Source organism: Pituophis catenifer, unplaced genomic scaffold (genome assembly GCF_029215685.1).
Source record: "Pituophis catenifer annectens isolate HBS135680 unplaced genomic scaffold, rPitCat1.0.hap2 SCAF_2, whole genome shotgun sequence".
NCBI lineage: Eukaryota > Metazoa > Chordata > Lepidosauria > Squamata > Colubridae > Pituophis > Pituophis catenifer.
In genome coordinates, this window is record NW_027256882.1 from 5,393,721 (window position 1) to 5,415,074 (window position 21,354).

The 21,354-nt window shown below is 49.3% G+C and overlaps 1 protein-coding gene across 2 annotated transcripts; it reads right to left on the reverse strand.

Annotated features, from left to right (window-relative positions):
• Window positions 1-7,840: 7,840 nt before the first annotated feature.
• LOC139311637 (rano class II histocompatibility antigen, A beta chain-like) lies at window positions 7,841-18,535 on the reverse strand. Of its 2 annotated transcripts, XM_070936121.1 has the most exons (6): window positions 18,286-18,535; window positions 16,714-16,986; window positions 10,105-10,386; window positions 9,835-9,948; window positions 9,570-9,593; window positions 7,841-7,925 (listed from the first exon to the last, which is right to left on the reverse strand). In XM_070936121.1, the coding sequence occupies exons 1-6, from the start codon at window positions 18,533-18,535 to the stop codon at window positions 7,912-7,914; spliced, it is 957 nt and encodes a 318-aa protein (XP_070792222.1). In that variant the 3' UTR covers window positions 7,841-7,911. The 2 variants fall into 2 exon arrangements, with proteins under 2 accessions (XP_070792222.1, XP_070792221.1); XM_070936120.1 differs by lacking the exon at window positions 7,841-7,925 and having other exon boundaries at window positions 9,529-9,593.
• Between the last annotated feature and the right edge of the window lie 2,819 nt (window positions 18,536-21,354).

Consider the following 21,354-nt stretch of genomic DNA (forward strand, 5'->3'; position numbering starts at 1 on the left):
GAGTCCAGCCTGAAGGGGAGGAAGGTGGGAGACGGGCAGGGAGGCCTCCATGAGGGAAAAGGATTGGGAAGAGACCGAGGAGGGAGAGGAAAAGGCTCCGCAATGGAGGAAAAGCTGTTAATCTCTGGAGTGGCCAGAAATTTTACCTCAGAACGAGGCTCCTTCATTGGGAAGCGAAGGGGGGGAAATGGCGCCTCCTCTCTGACTGGAGAGAAACTCAGGGAGGAAGAGGGTGGAAAAGGGAGATGAAGCTCAACTGGGAAGAGGAAGAAAAAAAAAATTTCCACGTTAAAGATCGAAGGGGAGATTCGCCTCCAGAGACGAGAGGAGGAAGCGGAGCCTTTGGGGGGGTTGAAGGCGGGAATCTACCCCCCATTTTCCCCGCTTCTCTCCCTCCTCCTTCAGTTGACATCACAGAGGACTCTGCCCGGAGACCGCTGACGCTGGAGCAGCGAGGATTCCCATTGGTCCAAAGTCCGAGGAAAAGGCTCCAATCTAGAAGCCGATGCTGCAGCCCCAGAGGAGGAATCAGGGGCGGGGTCTGGATGGGGGGGAGGAAGCGGTCTCCGCGAGCCTCGGGATTGGGAGAGGCCAGGAGGAGCAAAAGGGCCAATGGGAGTTCTCCCTTCTGCCGCGTCATCGGTCTCCGGGCAGAGTCTCCCTTGAGTTGGAGGAGAGAGTTGGGCGCAGAGAGAGGAGCGGAGAAAGTGGGGGGGGGGGGGTCGTTTCGGACATATTGAAATAGATACTATATCCTCAAGGAAGAAGAACTGATTTAGTTTTAAATTTCACACACGATGGTCTCTCTCCCAGCTTCACTTTCCTATCTATAAAATGGGACCAATATCTGTATTTCTCAAGGTGTTACAGATGATGGAAACGCAGGCTCTCCGCACTTGTGCACAAAGGAACTTCTGAGAAAAGGCTAAGTATCCTTCAATAGGGAGCATTATTTTTCCTGAGCTGGACAGGATCTGGGTTCACCTGAATGCAGGAGAACAGTATCACCTCTATGTCCCAAAGGTGCTTTTTCAAGAGGCAGCTGGACTTTCTGGTTTTTCTCCTTGCGCTTCTTCGGATGAGAAGACGCCTGGTTTTCAGGCATGGTGGAAAAATCCCTCTCCAAAAGTCCAAAACAAGGATTTGGAAACAAAAGGAGAGGCAAGAAGAAGCGAGAGGGCAAAGAAACAGCCAGGAGAATTACTTCATCCCCCATCTAACAGCTGCTGCAGCTGTTTTCTTTCACCTAGCCAGCCTTTTTTTTCTCTACCTCCCCCCCCTTCATGTCTACATAGGAATTATAGAGGAGGAGGAGGATGGGCAGAAGCAGCCCCTTCCTTCAGCTAATCCCTCTCCAGGTCTTCAAGGACTAGGAGCCTCTGTGATGTCACTCTGACTCTCCAGACGAGTTAGAAGTGAATTCAGAGATCAACTTGATCCCGCTTACATCATTCCTGCAGGATTTGCATAATCTCTCATTGTACTCCACCTCCCTTCTAACCTGGTGCCTTCGATCCCGGAGTGACCCCCACTTGCAGGGTTTGGGGGTCACTTTTTTTAAAGAAAAAAAAAGACAAAAGTGAAAAGTTTGAAGAATGATTTCTCTGTCACCAAAAAGACAATTGCAAAGCATGAGGATGGAGCTGGCACAGAATGGAGGATAGTACAGATAAGTCCCCGATTTACAACAATTGATTTAGTGACTGTTCAAAGTTACAACAGTGTCACTGAGAAAAGTGACTTATGACAATTATTTACATTTATGACCTTTGTAGCATCCCATGATAATGTGATCAAAATCCAGACACTTGGCAAATGGTTCGGATTTATGGCCGTTGCTGTGTCCCAAGGTCATGTGATTGCCTTTTGCAACCTTTCCACAAGCAAAATCCATGGGGAAGCCAGATTCACTTAACAACCGTGGTACAAACTTAACTGCAGTGATTCACTTAACAACTGTGGTGAGAAAGGTCGTAAAATGGGGCAACATTCACTTAATAAACGTCTCACCTAACAACAGAAATGTTGGGCTCAATTGTGGTTATAAATCAAGGACTATCTTTAACTGCTGTTTTTATGCAGTGTCCTTGTATCTGATCTTTGTCTCATTCCAGCTAATAACAAAGCCTAAAGGTATCCTCTGATATTATTTCCCACTTTTCCTGATAAAACCCATCTCATTACTTTCTTCGTCATCAGTCGTTGTTGACAGAGCCCAGGGATCTGCAATTTTAAACACTCAAAAGAGCCATTTGTACCCGTTTCCTACAGAAACGAAAACACCGGGAGCCAAATATTTAACAACCGGTGTGACTAGGTGGGCGTGGCCATCTCAAAGTCACTCAGTCCCACCCAGTCATTTGACACACCCCCAGCCACGCCTACCCAGCTGGTCATTAGGGCAGAGAACCAGTTGTTTTTATTTGCCCCGCCTGGCCCCACCTCACCCCTCCCTTCCCAGTCACCTCTTGCCAGACCCAGCCTCGTATTTGTTCTTCATCTTTTCTCTCTCTCTCTCTCTCTCTCCCTCCCTCCCTCTTTATCTCTCTCTCCCTCCCTCTCTGTCTGTCTGTCTCTCTTTTCTCTTTCTTTCTCCTCTTTCCCTCTTTCTCTGTCTGTCTCTCTGTCAACTCTGAAACTGTTCTGGAAAACTATGGGAGTTTTCTTTTTCCTTTTCTGTAGTTCTATTAGGGGTTCTTTCATTTTATTTCAGGCCTCAAGAAGCTTGGAGCTGAGGAGTGGGGTGTTGTAACTAAAACAAACTACTAGTAATTCATTCCTAGGACAAGGACATTCCAACTGCCAGCTGGCTGGAGGTGGAGGAAGGAGTTGCCAGGTAACCAGCCAGTGCCTGGTGATTTATAATGTGATTTATTGTTGTGAGAAAGTGAAACTTTCACTTTTATCTAGGTGGAAAGCCTGAGGAAGCTCAGAGTGTCAGGGTTCCAAGGAACACCCCACACAAAATAAAGCTCCGAGGCCTGAGGTTCCTCAAAGTTCCAATTTATTAGAGATGTCATGTTGGCACGTCTGGGAAAACCCAGATCTGAAAGCTTCCTGGTTTTCCACACCCAGCTGACAGTTCACAGCCCTGCCCCACACCCACAAGTTCATCACATTGTCCAATCAACTCTACACACTCCACCGGATACAATCTTCATGCAGCCTGCATCAGACACAGCAGAAGTCCTTGAGTAGGAAATGTTGTTATGACTAACTTTCTACCGCTCCAACAACAACCCCCTCCCAACTTCCCCAGCTAAAATATGTGGCAGTTTAGAAGCAAAAAGAAAATTGTCTTCCAAAACTGATACAGAGTTGGCTTTTCACCAGTTGCTGCCAAGATGATGTCTCTAAATTAAAAACTGTTCTTTGAGAATCTGCCTCAGAGTTCTGTTTTGAAATGGGGTCATTTCTTGGAACCCTGACTCCCTCCCTCCCTCTCTTTCTCCTCTTTCTCTCTCTCTCCCTCTCTTTTTCTTTCTCTTGGTCTCTCTCCTCTGCCTCGGTCTCTGTTTCTCTCTGTCTCTCTCTCTCTCTCTCTGTGTGTGTGTGTGTGTGTGTGTGTGTGTGTGTGTGTGTATGTGTGTGTCTTCTCTGTCTCTCTCGGAAAGCCGAGGCTGGGCCGACCCGGCAAGCTCTCCTTTGGGGCTCTTTGCTACTCCTTTTCTTTCTTCTTGGCAACTTTTCAGGCTGGCTGAGGAGTGAGCGCAAGCTGCAGTGGAGGCTTCCCCAATGACAACCCTCCTCCTCCTTCTCCTCATGTGACTCCCTGGCCAGCTGTGGCGGGGTCGGTAGGGCGCGCACAAGTGGGGAGACCCTCCTCAAGTGAGCGGCCGGGCTTGACCTAAGTACAGCAAGTATGCAGGGCGGGCGGGTTGACCGACTGACAGGTGAGCATCTTTAGTGAGGGTGCTCCGGCTTTCTCCAAGCCTGACCCCTGGGGTGAGTGTGCGAGCTTTGGCAGGGCCAGCGCACTTTTCCCACTGCCCTGAGCTACTTTACCTGAGCGACCGCACCAACAAGGGCCAGAAGAAGCAACTGCACCAATAATGCCTAGCACCAATGCCTCACCTTCTCAAGCCAGGCGAGGAGGGACTGGGAGTGGAGAGGGGCAGGGCCACCCAGTAGTGGGATCAGCCGGTTCCCCGAACTGCAGACGTTTGCCGGTTCAGCAGGGAGCTGCAGCAGAGGGGTCGAGCTACAGAGCCCCCGGTTGCCGACCTCGCTATAGACTAACATGGCTTCCTTTGCTACAATGTCTCCTTAATTTGACACTAAAATTGTTAGTAAAAATAATGTTGGTCATCAGCTTCATTTCTATAGTGGAATAGATTGGCACTGGACTAATACATTTTAAAGTTGGGATACTTTCCTGTTAGTTCAAGCAGTAGTGAATAGGAGTTTAATTCAGCTGTAAGGAAGAGCCCAATGTCTCTGCACCAAAGAGTTAAATGATAAAGCTTGAATTGGGGACAAACTATATAAAACATATACCATCATCATCATTCTGATACTGTTAAATGTGCTATTCTCTACAACTTTAACACAGATAATAAGATTTGTACTGTCCTTGTTGGGTATCATACCAGAAAAATAAACTAAAGGAGATATGTACTTAATATTAGATGTATTGACAGCGACTAGAATTGCATTTGCGCAACACAGGAAGAGCATTGAGATTCCTACAGAAGAGAATGCAATTAAAAATATTAGAATGTGCAGAAATGAACAGACTAACACTTAAAATTAAAGACAAGGAAGACACTGAATATTTCTTAATTTGGGATTCATTTTATCAATGGTTAACAAGTAGAAACAGAAGTTAGATTTCTTTAAAAATACAAGAGAATGACTAATTTTGTAAAAACGGTTTATCAAATGTATAATTAAGCACTACTCTTATTATATGTTTATTATTAATGTTATGATGAGGCATTACTGCGATATGATTATTACAGGGGTGAAATCCAGCAGATTCTGGAGAACCGGTAGTGGAAATTTTGAGTAGTTCAGAGAACCGGCAAATACCACCTCTGGCTGGCCCCAAAGTTGGGTGGGAATGGAGATTTTGCAATATCCTTCTCCCAGGAGTGAGGAAGGAATGGGGATTTTGCAGTATCCTTCCCCTGACACGCCCACCAAGCCACGCCCACAGAACCGGTAGTAAAAAAATTTGGATTTCACCACTGGATTATTACTAATATTATGAATACTATTATGATGACTATTGCTCAAATGAACTGTACCCAAACAACACACAGTTTATATAGGCATTAAAATTTTTGCCCCGAAAATAAGACTTAATATTGTTTTTTTTAATACTTAAAATGGTCATTAAGGAACAGAACCGGTTGTTAAATTATTTGAATCCCACCACTGGAAGGGCAGCCCCACAGCCAGGACTTCGGGGTGGGTTGTCTCATACACACACACAGAGTTTCTTTCTACAAACTCCAACAGCTGCAGAAGCGCTTGGGATTCGCTTCTCCCTCGCCCCCAGCCTCAAGTGTTGGGCTCCTCCAAAGCGGATCCAGGAAAGTGGCCATGATCCAGCAGGCAAGAAGCCTCAATTCTTCATCAGGGAAGCTCAGGGACTGACCTGCTCTACTCCATTGCTGAGTCTCCAGGTGGGGTAGCCCCTTGGTCCTGGGCCCCACTGGAAGTGGTTGAAGGGGCCCTTCCCGACTCCCGAGAAGTGAAAGCAACGGGAGAGGCTCTCCGGGGGAAGCAGAACTCCAGCACCTCTGAGGGTCCCCTCCATCTGGCAGGACTTGGAGAAATTGAGGAGGAAGGGGGGATTCTCACCCCTGCCCCTACCCTGTTCTGTCCCCGTCCCACACACGCACCCCCACAGACGGCCCGGAGTTAATAAGCCACACGACAAAGTCTTTGAAGATAAAGCTGGCAGCAACCCAGTGGCTAGCTGCCAATTCAGACTTTACTCACACAAAACAAAGATTAGACTGCAAGCATTCCGATAAAGCAGGCAAAGTTTCAGCAATACAAGGATTAGTCCAAATGCAGTCCGACAAGGCAGGGAGAAGTCCAGTAAAGCAAAGATCATGGATTATTTCTAGTTTTTGCTCATCACAAACTGAACCGGCCAGCACACCCACATTTATACCCTGTGGGGTGTGGTCCAGTGACTCAGCTAATCTCTGGCATGCCTTCCCCTCTGTTGCGCACGCTTCTCCCTGCGCCGCTGTCGAGGATCTAGCCAGCACTTAGCTCCTTCGTCGCTGTCCACCTGTGGCTGCGGGGACGTGCTTGGCTCTGGGCCTATATCTTGGCCTTCAGTGTCCTCCAGAGGCATTGCCAGAGAGGATGGTCCTGGAGAGGGAGGCCTTGCCAACTCCTCTCCCTCACTCTCAGAGTCTGCATCTGTTGATAGCCCAGGCTCAGGCAACGGAGCCACAACATTCCCCAGCCTGGGATCTGCCCACCCTCCCCCTGAACCAGTCCTGCCTTCAGACCCAAAGCAGCCGGGATGGTCGATCCAGAGGCAGGGGAGGCCTCAATCTGGGGACAGTGGGAAGAGAAGGGGGGACCCTCCTGAGGATGCAGGAAAGAAGAGAAGGAGGAGGGAGGAAGGAGGAATTCCAGGCTTTTCCTATAATGTTTATTCTTCTATAGCAAAACAAAGGAAAGTGACTTGGAGGAAGAATAATGTAGATGAAGCTGCTGTGCATCCAAAGCCAGGAGAGATGAGGGATCCGGGGTGACAGGCAGAGCCAGAGTCCCCGGGGTCAGTCTAGATCAGGGGTGTCCAACTTGATTGGGGAGGGCTGTGGTTGACCTCGGGGGTCTGGCCGGGCGTGGCCAGCTTGATGCCACTCCCTGGGTGTGGCTGACTCAGGACAATCCAGTCTCGAGCACCGGGATCCCACAGCCCAGCCCAGCCCTGCTTCCCCGAGAGGACATCCATTTACCTTCTCCTCAAGGCTGCTGCTGGTGCCACCACGGGGTGAGGCTGGGCAAAGAGGCTGGGTGGGGCAAGGGCAACAACCTGTAGCTGTTTCTGGGCAGAGTGAAGTGTAGAACCCAGTCTCCATGCACTTGCCACAAGTGCCCGTGCACACCCGCCTCCTCCTGTGCACATGCACTTATGACAAGTGCATGGAGACTGGCCAATATATTTAACTCTGCCCGGCAACAGCTACAGGTTGTTGGCCTCGCCCTGCCCAGCCTCTTCGCCTAGTCTCTAGCCTCTGTGCCCAGCCTTGCCCACCGCCTCCTGTATGCATGCATGCCTGCTAGGATGGGGTGGCCCAGGCTGGAGCAATGCTAACCCAATGCCTAGGATCTGGCCCACAGGCCTTGAGTTTGACACGCCTGGTCTAGATGGTCTCCACCCCTCCCTCCCAAGAAAGAGAGGACCTGAAAGGAAGCGGGGGGGGGCAGTCTCAGCAGGAGAAGGTCCAGACTGCCATTCTCCTCCCCTCCCCCAACCTGCCACTTTCAGCCTCCATTTCTCAGAGGTTGCAAACAGGACAAAGAGTCTGTCAGCACTCCAAACTACATTCGTTCCAGTGCTGACATAAGGAGAAGAGGGGGCAGCTGGCAAGAGGACGCTTGACTTTTCACCTACTTATTTTCCCTGAAGATAATATCCCCTAGGAGATGGGATGGGAGGGGGGGACATTCCTGGGAGCTGAAGTAGTAGATATGGGGAGAGTGATTTGGAAGATGGCCAATGAGACGCAGAGAATTGGGGAACAGAAAGGGAAGGTTTGGGGTCAGGAAGTCAGTGTTGGCTACGATGTAGTCGGGAACAGATTGTCGTGCTTAATAAATGAAAGATTTCATCAAAGACTGTTTGGAAATGCAATTTATTTGAGACGACACCGAAACCTGACAGAGTCATCATTTGACTAAAGAAAATATATCCTTTTGCATCAGAGAGCAGGATTAATTCATCAGTGCTGTAGAAAAAGAAATGGGGAAGAAAACTATGAAGAGAAACCTTTAGGGTAAAAACATATTTTACTTCCCTTTCAGCCCCTAACCCCAAGGCCGACCCACAACGCAGGGGTGTGGTTGATAGGCAGGGACAGATTGAGGGAGAAGTCACTCATCTCAGGGAGGAAAAGGTTGGGATTCCTCCCCATTTCATCTCCAGGGGCTTCTGGAATTTTCTCTAATTGTCTTAATTAGAGGGTTAATCAAGAGGGGAGACCCTCTCTCTCTCCCCCACCTCTCTCCCCCCTGCCTCCCTGCAGCGTTTCATATGAACAAAGAAGATGGGGCTACGATGGGGGTGGCAGTAAAGTTGGGAGCCTGAGGTCACTGGGCCAGAAATTGTGTGAATTCTCACAAGGAGAAGGGGGGTCAGGAAGAAGAGCCTGTCAAGGTTTCAACTAATGAACCCAAAGGAGTCTGTATGGGGTGCCAAGAAGGATCCTCTCGGACCGGAGGGTGGGGTGCAGTTCAGGGAGAAGTTTTGGAGGGAGTTCATTAAGTTGATAGGGTCATCTCAAGGACTTAGCTCCACCTCCCACCCGAGTACGAACGGAGGTATAGAACGAGCGAACGCAATGACAGAACAATACCTGAGATGCTAAGTTCATTATCAGCAATTTAGCTGGGCAGATCTCCTGCCATTTGCTGAAGTGACCTACAATACTGCAGTGCATAGTAGCATGAGGTGAAATGTAAAATTTGTTACTACCGGTTCTGTGGGCGTGGCTTGGTGGTGGGGGTAATATGACTGGGTGGGCATGGCCAACTTTTTTAAAAAAACTTTTCAAAGCATTTTTTACTACAACCTCTTTGACCAAAGAGGTTGTCAAAAAATGCTTTGAAAAGCCTCTGATGATCCCAGCTGAGCCGTGGCTTTTTTGAGAGGCTTTTTTTTTTACTTTTAAAAGCATTTTTTTGGCGGAAGAGGTTGTAGAAAAAATGCTTTTAAAGTAAAAAAAAAAAAGCCTCTGATGATCATGCGGCTCAGCTGGGCATTGGGGGGGGGCAGGGATTTTTGCTACTGGTTCACCGAACCACCCGCCACTATCGCTACTGGACTGGGCGATCCGGTCCGAACTGGGAGCATTTCACCCCTGGTGTCACCCCTTTTAAAATAGCCATAGGGTGGAATTTTCCTCATGCCTGAATAGCCTCAGGAACCCCCCTCCACAGTGAGCCTAACAGAATGGGTGGGTTGCTTACAAAATACGTGGGGGAATTTAAACCTGGGGTGCTCCCTCCCCAAGGGAAGAATGGGAAGGAATGACCCCTTCCTTCCCTTCCCTTCCCTTCCCTTCCCTTCCCTTCCCTTCCCTTCCCTTCCCTTCCCTTCCCTTCCCTTTCCTTTGGCAATTTCCCAAAACATGGAAAAATTCTGGGCAAGATTTTAGCATTTGTGTGTGCTTTTGTTTTTGATTGCGATACTTTTTCAGGTCTCTGTAAAGAAACGCCCAAAATCCAAAAAACTGCTCTATCCACAACAAGGAGATATTGTTCAGGCAAGTTTTTTTTTTTTTTTTTTTTTTAAAGGAACAATTAAGGAATTTTAAAAGCCACCTATAACTCTTAGGAGGGGTTGAGATGAGGGAAGAAGAGGAGAAACTCACCTGCAGGAGGTTGGATGGGAGTTGCTGGAAGGAGAAAAAGACCCAATCAGGACCCTTCATGGGCTGGAGGACTCAGCGGGACCCCCTCCCCATCGATAGCCCATAATAGTTTGCAGGATCTTCCCTTAATAATAACCGCTTGAGGAACAGAAGTTCCCATAAACATTCCTCAAGGGGCCCCTCTTGGCCACCTGCTAAGCTTGAGGAGAGGCCTCCCCCAGATGGTCCCCTCCCCACAGCCTCCCCTCCAGCCCCCCAGACTCACCTTTCTTGCTCTTCAGGTAGGAGAAGAGCCCCACAGCCAGGAAGGCCACTCCTATCACGGCCCCCATGATCCCCGTCCAGAGTTTGCTTCTGGCAGAGCTGGAGGAACGGGGCTCTGGGGAAGGAGAAGGAGCCTCACCTGAGCAGGAGGATCAGGCCCACCTTCCCCCAGGAGGGTCCATTCCGACTCCCCCCACAGGGAGGGTCTCTCCCCCTTCTCAGGGCAGGATGGGAGTTCCCAGACCAGGAGGGGAGGGAGGGAGGGGCTTACCCCACTGGACGGTGATGGGGACCTCCAGGCTGGCGTGCCCCACCTTGCAAGTGTAGACATCCCCCCGTTGGGGCTGGGTCTCCAGCATCACCTGGAGCTGATAGGTCCAGTCTCCGTTCTGGAGCTCCTCCCCAAAGGCCACGCCCTCCTCCTCCGGCCGCCCGTTCTTCAGCCACTGGACCTCGATCTCCACGGGGTAAAAGCCGGTCGCGGTGCAGAGGAGGATGGTGTTGGGGGAAGAGGGCTCCATCTTGGTGGGGGAGATGGAGACGGTGGGCTTGGCTGGAGGGAAGGAGGAGAAGGAGGCACATGAGAGACACAACAGGAAAGAAATAACGCAGAAGACGGAAAGGGCAGACGCAGCACGAGTCGGATGATTCTTGGGATCTCCTTGAAAATGAAATCAGATTTTTAATTAGGTGCAATACCACAACATTTGTTTGTTTGTTTAGTAAATTTAGTTATTTATTAAATTTATTTGCCAAAGTGGCCACAACTAACCCAAAGTCTTACAGACACTCTCCTAGCCGTGACTGCCACCTGCTCTCCGGGAGTCCAGGAGAATCTCCAGAATTGCCAACTGGGTCTCTGGGACAATGCAGCTCCACCCAGAAGGAACTTGGTTAAAGTCCCCCATCTTGGGGCTCCCAACACCCAAAGCCCTTTGGCCTTTCCAGGGTTCAGCTGAAGCCCCTAACCCCCCATTCAGCCCCTCCCCCCACAGCCTCCAGGCCCCTCGAGGGGGCAGCCTCAGCATCTCCTGGGTCCCCAGAGGTGGAGATGAAACCTTATCACATCAGCAGACGGAGGAGACCTCCAGCCCTGGTGACGGATGGCCTCACCCAGCGGCTTCATGCGGAGGTTATAGAGGAGAGGAGAGAGGACGGAGCCAAATGCCTCTGAGCAGCCCTGAAGGTGATCAAGCAAGATTGCCAAAGAAAGAAAGAAAAAGAAAGAGAGAGAGAGGAAAGAGGAGAGGAGAGGAGAGGAGAGGAGAGGAGAGGAGAGGAGAGGAGAGGAGAGAAGAGAAGAGAAGAGAAGAGAAGAGAAGAGAAGAGAAGAGAAGAGAAGAGAAGAGAAGAGAAGAGAAGAGAAGAGAAGAGAAGATCTTTGTCCCATTTTTCTTCGGTGTTTCAATCACTTTTCAAAAAGTTTTATTTGGAGAGAGAAAATTTCTCCTTCCACTTTCCCTTTTCTCCCTTTAGGAGCCACAAGATGCAGAAATAAACAAAAAAATCAGCAGAAGATTTCAGGGGGAAAAGTGCAAAATGTGATGTGGCGGCAAAACCTCCCAATTTTAGGCAGCCTCAACAGAAAGAGGCATTTTGAAGGACAGAGCAAAGGAGCCCAATGGGGGGCAGCCCTTTGCTCCCCACAACTGCCAGAATCCCCTGAAGGAAAAGTTTCTCCCCCATTGAAGATGAGAGACCCCGAATCCCCCCTTCAGAGCAAGAAGGGCAGAAGAGGTTTTGGGGGATCTCATGATCTCTCTTGAGGATCCTTCCTGGGAGGGCTTTGGGGGGATTCAGAGGGAGACCCTCCCCAGACCAGGCTCTGCCTGCACCCAGCCGGCCTCCTTCCCAGCCGCAGGAACCGGCCATTCCTGGGGAAGGAGGTGGGGAGGGGTCCCTCTGACTCCCGGAGGGAAGCTTCTGCCCTGGATGAGGGGGGCAGGGAGTGGGGAAGGGATCCAGAGGGGATCTTGGATCTTGAGCTCCTCCTTCAGCAAATGCTCCAACTGGCCCAACTCTTGGATGGATTAATGGGGGGGGTTTAGTCTGGATGAGCCCCCCAAGAGAGTTGACAATAGATCCATTCCAGCCCAGAGTCCTTTGCTAACCATTTATTTTTTCTGTTGAGGGATTTTCTTATTAACAGTAAATTCTATAATGCTTAAGAAGAACCCATTTTTAAATGGTTATTTGTAATTCCAACCTGGGATCTGGTCAGGTTTCCAGGCAGAGAAACAGCAACATTTCAGGTGTGAATTGTTTTCTTTTTTCAGGAAAATCCCATTTGCCTCTTGGGACATTAAAGGCCTTTGTGGAATTGCTAAAAGAAGGCAGAGGCTTTACAAACTGAAAATGGCCTTTTTTTTTCAACAGGAAATGCAAATTTTGGATGAGAAAAAAAGTCTTTTAGCAAGAAAATGGAAGGATCAGATTTTAAAGCTGCAATTTGGTATTTTTATATTTTTATTTTTATAGCCCATCCCAAACCTCCTTATTTACAAGACTGCAGTGTGAAGATTTTGGGCTTCCAATTTGGCTAGATGGGAGTTGCTGGAGATTTTAATTGGATCAGATTTTTTTTTTTTCCTTTTAAATACCTACCAAGGGACACAACTTTCTCCCTCGGCCCTTCCAGGAATCCAGTTTAATAGACAAATAGAGACCTCTTGATTTAAAACAGCAGGAGGACAAAGTACATTTTAGCTGCCCCACATCATGAAAATTCCCCCAAAGAGACTCAAGAAACATCCTGTGATTTCAGGTCTCCTAAACTGGAGCTGCACCAACAATTGGCTTTAAATACACGTAATTTAATAAATATTCCTGTTCTTTTAATAAAGAAGAGAATTATTGGCCTCTTGTCTGAAGTATTTTCATGGAAGTAAAAATAATACTTTTGATGAAGAAGAAATTATATGAATCACAATGAAATTCAGGATCACCATTTTGGATTTATAATAAAAATGCATTCTATTTATATGGATGAAGCTTGTGAGGAGCTAAAGGTTTTTCACAAACTATCCAGACAGAAATTTTGGTCCTGTCCCTGAACCAGGCAGGGAGGAAGGAAGGAGGGGAGGGAGGAAAAGAGGAGGGGAGCATGGGCTTTGGAGTCTTTGGGCAGTTGATTTTAGGGTTGGTTTTAAAATTTTGATACTGATTTTAAATTGACAAGTTTTAAATTATGGGCCAAATTTATTAATTATTTTAAATCTATTTTTAATTGTAATGTTATGTATAAATGTTTTTATTTTGGCTGTTCACCGCCTTGAGTCCGAAAGGAGAAGGGCAGTATAGAAGTTTGAATAATAAATAAATAAATAAATAAATAAATAAATAAATAAATAAATAAATAAATAAATAAATAAATAAATGAAGCTCCTTTCCCTGAAGGGAAAATCCCCCCAGAGACCCCCAAAAGGAGGGAGGAGGGAGGGAGGCCCTGAGAAGCCCACAAAAGAGACAGACTCACAACACCAACACAATTGGCACTTGGGGCACTTCGGAGGTTATCAAAAATCAGTAGATAAATGAATAAAAGTGGTGAAATCTCTATATTAAATATTATTGGAATGAGAATTATTTCAAATATTATACCAGATGACAATAATGTTGTGCTGTTTGTAGGGGAATTTTTTTTAAAAAATTGTCCAGAAACAAATTATATTATTTGAATATTATTGAATAATATTGAATATTATTATCTCCAAGAAAATATCCTGTTTGGTATTAAAAACATTTCCAAATGCATTTTATGTGGCAGGTGAAAATCCTCCCAGGTTTCGCAGGGAAGAATTTAGGAGTGAAAATGAGTTTTGCCTCCTGACTGACTATGTGGAGAGCAAAGTCTCTGCAGGTTCCCAGAAAATATTGAATAATCTCCAAGAAGGAGCAAATGCTCCAAGAGGCTCTTCTCTCTTAGGATCTGGAGGTTTTCCTCTTATGGAAGAAAGATCTAATTGGATTCTATGGTGAGACGTTATTTTTGGAGAATCTCTGGAGTCACAATGGGAACATTAAACTTAACCAGTTCTTAAGTGATGATGGCCAGGGGGGCTTTTTATCAGGTTCGCCTGATCCTCCAGTTGCGGCCCTTTTTGGACAGGGACGCCTTACTCACAGTCACCCATGCCCTTGTCACCTCCCGGCTGGACTATTGTAATGCTCTCTACATGGGGCTCCCCTTGAAGAGCACTCGGAAGCTCCAACTGGTCCAGAATGCGGCCGCGCGGGTGGTTATGGCGGAACTCATTGCGCCCGTGTGACACCCCTCCTGCGCGAGCTGCACTGGCTCCCAGTGGTCTTCCCGGTGCGATTCAAGGTGGTGGTTACCACCTTGGCATAGGACCCGAGTACCTTCGAGACTGACTTCTGCCACCGATAGCCTCCCACCGGCCAGTCCGCTCCCACAGAGAGGATCTCCTCAGGGTGCCATCGGCCAAGTTATGTTGGCTGGCGACACCCAGGGGGAGGGCCTTCTCTGTGGGAGCCCCTGCCCTGTGGAATGAACTGCCCCCGGAAGTGCGTAAGATCTCCGACCTCCGTGAATTTCGCTGTGCCCTCAAGACCCTGCTGTTCCGCCAGGCCGGACTATCAATGTAATGATTTTAAATTAGGTGTTTAAATTTTGGGGGTTTTAAATTTGAGCCGAAACTATTTAATAATTTTAATTATTTTTAAGTGATGTCTGTCTTTGTGCTTTTAATAGGCTGTACACCGCCCTGAGTCCTCCGGGAGAAGGGCGGTATAGAAATAAAATTATTATTATTATTATTATTATTATTATTATTATTATTATTATTATTATTATTATTATTATTCTGTAAAGGCCGAATGGCAACAAGGGCAGCTAAAATCCTTGATTTGCGCAATGCTTTTGGCGTCTGAAACACCATCAGTCAATAGAAATATAGAAGATTTTTATTAGACAAAGAAATAAAACGAGAAAAAGAAATGTAGGCAACATTGAAGGAATCTGGAAGAGAGAAGGAAAGAATCGGAGGCTTCAGGGCTGAATGGAGGCCCAATTTCTTTCTTATGACCCCAAATTCAGTTTTAAGGTTTGTGGGTGTTTTTGGATTCTCCCCCCAAATCAGGAGCCTCCCCAGGAAGGAAGAACAGAAGGATTCCTGTTATTGGGATTTTTACATCTCGGTTTAAGCATTGAATCATGATGACAAATTCTAGGCTGCTTCCGTTACTCATTTCTTTCTTTATTGGATTGAAAAGCTGCAGGACTGGAAATGACTCTGAATGAAGAAAGATGAAAAAGAAGCGAAAGATCCATATTAAGGGGATAACAGGTGGAAGAGACTCCATTCTTTTTTTATTATTATTTCAGGTTAAAAAAAACCCACATTTTTTTATCCCAAAGTGCCAAAAAGAGCATTTCTGGGGCAGAGGAAGAGAGGGAGGGGTTTCTGGGTGGGAAGAGGGAGGGAGACGGGAGGTTCCTGAATAGGATAGAAATGAATCAGGGATAGAGAGAAATATATATGTAGATACAGGGAGTCCTCGACTTAGGACCACAATTGAGACCAAGATTTCTGTTGCTAAGTGAGACGTTTGTTCAATGAATGTTGCCCCATGTTACGACCTTTCTTGCCACAGTCATTAAGTGAATCACTGCAATTGTTAAATGAGTAACAGGGTTGTTAAGTGAATCCGGCTTCCCCACGGACTTTGCTTATCGGAAGGTCGCAAAAGGGGGTCACGTGACTCTGGAATGCTGTGACCGTCACAAGGAAGAGTCCGTTGCCAAGCATCTGGATTTGGATCATGTGACCCTGGGGAGGCTCCAACGGTCGTAAGTGTGAAAAACAGTCATAAGTCATTTGTTTCCACTGCTGTTGTAACTTTCAACGGTCACTAAACGAACTGTTGTTAAGTGGAGGACTGCCAGTATTGAGCAGGAGAGAGAGAGACCTGGCTGGATTCCCCTCCCCCTCCCCCACCCAAAAAACCCTTATCTGGGTGGATTTTCTTGGGGGGGGAATGGATCAAAGGGATCCCAGATTCCAGACAGGAGGAGAGTTTGGAGCCTGGGAAAAAAAGGGGGATTTTGCACATCTGAGAGTGCAGAATAAATAAATAAATAAATAAATAAATGAGTAAAATCTCCATCTGGGAGGATCCCAAGGAATGAAAGGAATGAAAGGAAAGGAAAGGAAAGGAAAGGAAAGGAAAGGAAAGGAAAGGAAAGGAAAGGAAAGGAAAGGGGGGTCCTGGCATCCTCCTCCCAGGGAAGAGCCCCCCCTCCCTCCCTCCCTCCCAGAGTCACCTCTCTGGCCAATCAGACGCTCCTCCCTCTTGGCAGCCTCAAAATCTCCTGGGCAGGAGAGGGCACTGGGGAGACTTATTTATTTTATTAATTTTTCATTTCATTTCATTTATTTATTTATTTAATTTTATATATTCGTTTATTTTACTTACTTATTTATTTACTTATTTATTTCCTGGATTGAAAAGATGCCGGAGTGGAAATGACTCAGAATGAAGAATAGAGAGAAGGGAGACCTGGAGAGAAAGGATTTCGTGGATTCCCTTTGAAGATTCTTTTTTTTTTTATCCTAAAAATCCCAAAGGCCCCAGAGGGGGAGGGAGACCCCCCTTATTGGCCTCCTGGAAAGGGCTCCCAAGGGGGCTCTGGGGCTTTGCTGGGGGGGGCAGAGAGGGGGAGGCAGCCTGAATCCCCTGAAGCCTTTCAATTAAGTCTCTTCATGAATGAATGAATTGATTTTTCCACTGAATTGGAGTCATCCTTGCTTTTGAAACAACCACTAAATCTTCACCCGGGAGAGTCTCAATCAAGGGAAGGAAAAGGGGGTCCCCTCCCCCACACTCCCCCCCAAACTCTTCTCCCCCCCCACGAACTCACCTCTCCGGCCAACCACAGAAATCCTCTGGGACGTCTCGTAGTTGTTCCGGCAGAAGTGATCCACTTCGGCCTTCCGGTACTGCAGCTTGACCTCATCCCTGTTCCACCTGTCCACATCCACCTTCCCCAACTCCGTGACGGCCACGTACTTCCCGAGGTCGCTGTCGAAGCGCAGGTATTCCTGCCGGTCGTAGAGTTGCCTGTACAGGTATCTCACCCGCTGCGTCCCGTTCAGGAAGCGGCACTCGCCCTTCTCCTGGTACAAGAAATGGGCTGCGAGGGGGAGGAGGAGGAAGGCCGTCAGGAAGGACTCCAGGGCCCATCGCTCCCAGCCGTTGGGAGAGGAGGGGGGGACCCACGTGGGAAAGGGGCGGGAACGGGGACCTTCCTTGGACAGACTGGCGGAAGACGCCCCCTGGAGGAGGGAAGGGGAACTCTGTCAGTCCCAGAGAGGAAGGGAGGCTTCCTGGGGGGTCTGGAGGGGGGAGGGGAGGAAAGAGGAGGAGGGGTGGGAAAAGGCAGGCAGAAGCTCAACCGGTCCAGCGATCCCGTTCAGTCTACGCAGGGAAGGTTGGATCTCAAGGGGCAGGAAGGATGGGGGGGGGGGGCTGGAGGGAAAATAACATCCATCCCCCCCACTCTCTCTTCCTTTGGGAGGGGCTCTGGGGAGGGGCCACAATGAGGACATCTAGACTGACTCTCCTGGGGCCTCCCAGCCCTTCAGTCCTCACCTTCCCTCAGTCTCCCCCCCCTTTTCTTCTTCCCCCCAATCTTCAGCCCAGCTCCTCCCTTTGGGTGACTGTGGAGGATCACCCCCCTTTCCTCTCCCCCTCTCAAAGGGAGGGTCTCCTGCCCCCTTCACAAAAGACCCCCAACATCCTCTTCCCTCACTTCTCCTTCCCCTCCGTCAGTCCTCCCCTTCAGTCTTCCCCTTCCCTCTGTCTCTCCCCTCCTTTCTTCTTCCCCCAAATCTTCAGCCCAGCTCCCTCCCTTTGGGGGACTCCTGATTCCTCCCCCCTCCCCAAAGAGACCCTGCGGTGCAGCCCCCCCCGAAGAGCCTCTCAAAGGGAGGGTCTCCCGCCCCCTTCTTCTCCCTCCCTTCCCCCTCCCCTCCAGGGGGATTATGGGGGTTCTTGCTCTTCTCCCCAAATTCAGGGGCTCCCCAGAAGGGCCAGAAGCCCCCCTCTTGCCTGACCTCCAAAGCCTCAAAGTTGAGATTCAGGAGAAAAACGGAAGTTTCTGAAGAAGCCAAAAGACTTTTGCTCAAATGCCTCTTTTTCCTTCTGGGGCTCAGGGCTGAAAATGCCTCAGTTTCCCTCTTTCGCTTTTCCTCCCCTTCCTCTTTCCCTGCAGCCCCCTCCCACCCAGGCACAGGAGAGGCTGCGACCCCCGCCTGGCTACATGGGGGGAGGGTTAGGATTAGGGTCCCTCTCTCGTCCTCCTGGGGGGGAGGCTGTGGGGAGGAAGGGGGAGGAGACCACGCAGAGATGGAGGCTGCTGGAGGCTCTGGGGACCCATCGGCTTCCTTCCCCCTTCCCAGCCCCCTCCTCCCCCGCCCAGCCCCCTCCTTACCGGGGGTCTCCTGCCCCCCTTCGCTCCCGGGGATCCGGGCCAGCGCCCCCAGCAGCAGCATCAGGGGGAGCCCAGCCAAAGCCATGGAGGCTCCCCACAAGCGCCCCAAAGGGAGGAGAAAGACGCTCCCAGCCCCACAGGAGGAATCGGAGGGTCTGGAGGGGGGGAGGAGTTTTCCTCGGACTTCGGAAGAGGGAGAGTCCTCAAAGAGCAGGAGGACCAATGGGAATCCTCCCTTCTGCAGCGTCATCGGTCTCCGGGCAGAGCCTCCCTTGACTTCGCCCGATGCAGGAGATAGTTCCACGCAGAGAGAGAAGCGGAGAAAGTGGGGGAGGGGAATCCCTTCAGTCTTGGGGGGCTGCAATCTGGGGGGTCTTTCATGCCAGCTCCGGAGGAGAATCTCCTCTTCCTTTTGCCCCCCCCCCGATTCTCCTCCACTCTCCCTTTCTCTGGGCGCCTGGACTGGAGGGGCGGACTAGATGCCCTCTGAGTTCCCAGAGTGCCCAGAGGGACCCTAAGCTGGAGCTGCGGAGAGTCCAGAAGAGCTCGAGGGGTCCTTCGGGGCTCGGAATGGGAGGAGGGAGCCCCCAGCAGCTGCGCTGGATGACAAGGGGGGAGGGGCAGCCCCACAGACAGCCAGGACTTGGGGGTCACACGCTCCCCCCAATCCGAAGGGAAGCCAGGAAAACCCTCAGCTGACAGTCCACGTAGGATCTGCAGTGATCCCTCCTAATCCAGCCGGATCTTGTGGGATCCCAAGTGAGTGAGGGAGATTCCAAGGACAGGAGTGGTCTTCCCCTCCAGGAAGGGTCCCAAGTGGAGTTTCCCCCCACCCAGAGCCCAGCCAAGACCCCCCCATCCCCCCTTCTCTTCCGGCCCAAGCCCAGAATTCAGGGAGGTTCCCCCCCCCCGTCTGAGCAGCGGCTCTTCCTCCGTCCCCCCCCCCCCAATTCTCAGCCAAAGACCCTCAAGGCAGTTTTTCCTCCCTGGAGATTTTGAGGGCGTTTTTGTCCTTAATTCCCTCCAATGTTTGTACGTGTGTTTGTACAAAACATCTTTTGAAGAGAAATATCGTTTTCACATAAATGCAGCTTTTCCCTCCTTTCCAAATTTCTGCCGTGATTTGAAATAAACCTTTAAGCTCCATAAATCTCAGAAACATTTTATATTAGGAAGGAGCAGATTCTCCATTCCTGCCATTTGTTCTTTGCCAGGGAACTCAACGTTTTGCCTGCAGGGATCTTGAGAGAAAAAAAGAGATTTTATGGGGAAAGGAATCAGTCCTGGGACTCCCAAGTCAGCCTCTGAGATGAATTTAGTTCTTCTGGAGGGGAGTTGGAGGAAACATTTTCCCAAAAGAAGAAGAAGAAAATCCATATCCACGGATATGATGTGTCAGAGGATCTGAGCGGATTTTCTTCCTTGTAAAAGATTTCAGGATTATTTAGGAAGGATGGAGGGAGGGACAGTATGTTAAACCGAAGAATAAATTTATAATTTATAGAATAACCTTGAATTTTAATAGAAATCCTGGGGACTTCAGGGATCCTATTTCCTCCACTATAGGATTACAGCCTTTTAAACATCACAGTCAGGAAATCTCTCCCCCCACAAACTATTCCAAAAGGAAACCTTCTGTTTCTTCTTCTCCTCTTTCACTTCATCCATAGAAAGCATTTTTTTTCTAGTCTTTGGGGGAGATTTGGGTTCCTGTGAGTTACGCAAAGGCGGCTCAGAGAGATCCTGAATTCCGGATCCTGTTTCAAGAGCTTTGGGGGTCCAGAGGTGGCCTGGGTCCTTTCCAGGGATGGGGGGCTGGAGGGGTCAAACTCCCCCCTGGCCCAGCACCAGCCTCAGCAGCCCAGAGCCAGGTCCCCCCCAGCATCTGCCCCACAGTTGTGTATCTGACACAGCCACTCACACACAGTCAGCCCCAGATCCAGGCAGCCTCTGTGGGGCCTCCCTCCCTCACCTGACCCAGGCAGAACCTCTGGGCCCCTTTCATGCTTCCCCCCCCCAAATATTGTGCTCTTCTCCAAGTTCCCTCTTCCACACACACACACACACACACAAAAATACACACACACACAGATCAGCCCTTCTTTCTCCAGCCCCCAAGAGCTGCAGAGGCGCTTGGGCTTCGCTTCCCCAGCCTGAAGCTCTGGGCTCCTCCGAAGCGGAACTGAGGACCTGGCCAGGATCCAGCAGGCAACAAGCCTCCATTCTCCCTCAGGGCAGCTCAGGGACTCCCCTCCTCCTCCTCCTCCGCCCCATGGCTGAGTCTGCAGGTGGGGCAGCCACAAGGTCCTCTGCCCCATTGGAAGCGGCTGAAGGGGCCCTTCCTGACTCCCGAGGAGACCCTGGAGAGCCCAGGAAAGAAACCGATGGAGGGTTGGAGAAATGTCACTCAAAGGACCCACATTCTCCCCCTTGGGACCCTTTGTGGGGAGACCCTCCCTGCTCTCTGGGGAGGCTCTGATGGAGGAAGGATGGGAGGGAAGAGAGGAAAAGGGGAGGAGCATGGAGGGGGAGGGGCTCAGTGGCAGATCCATAGGGATCCTGAGCTTCTCTTCTGGGGTTGTGGCTACTCCTGCCAACTTAGCCTCCTCTGCAAATCTGATGAGTTCCCCCTTCCCCACTTGGGACTCCAGGACTCTGACTTTGTTGCTTCTCTCCTTGAGATTTATATGGATTTTGATTGTTTCCCAGGATGATTTGATTGCTTCTTGTGCCGTATGACTGTCACTGGGTGTTGTGCCCTGTGATTCTGGACGAATGTATCTTGCCTTTTAGAATAGAATAGAATAGAATAGAATAGAATGGAATGGAATGGAATGGAATGGAATGGAATGGAATGGAATGGAATGGAATGGAATGGAATAGATAGAATGGAATGGAATGGAATGGAATGGAATGGAATGGAATAGAATAGAATAGAATAGAATAGAATGGAATGGAATGGAATGGAACGGAACGGAACGGAACGGAACGGAACGGAACAGAACAGAACAGAACAGAATAGAATAGAATTCTTTATTGGCCAAGTGTGATTGGACACACAAGGAATTT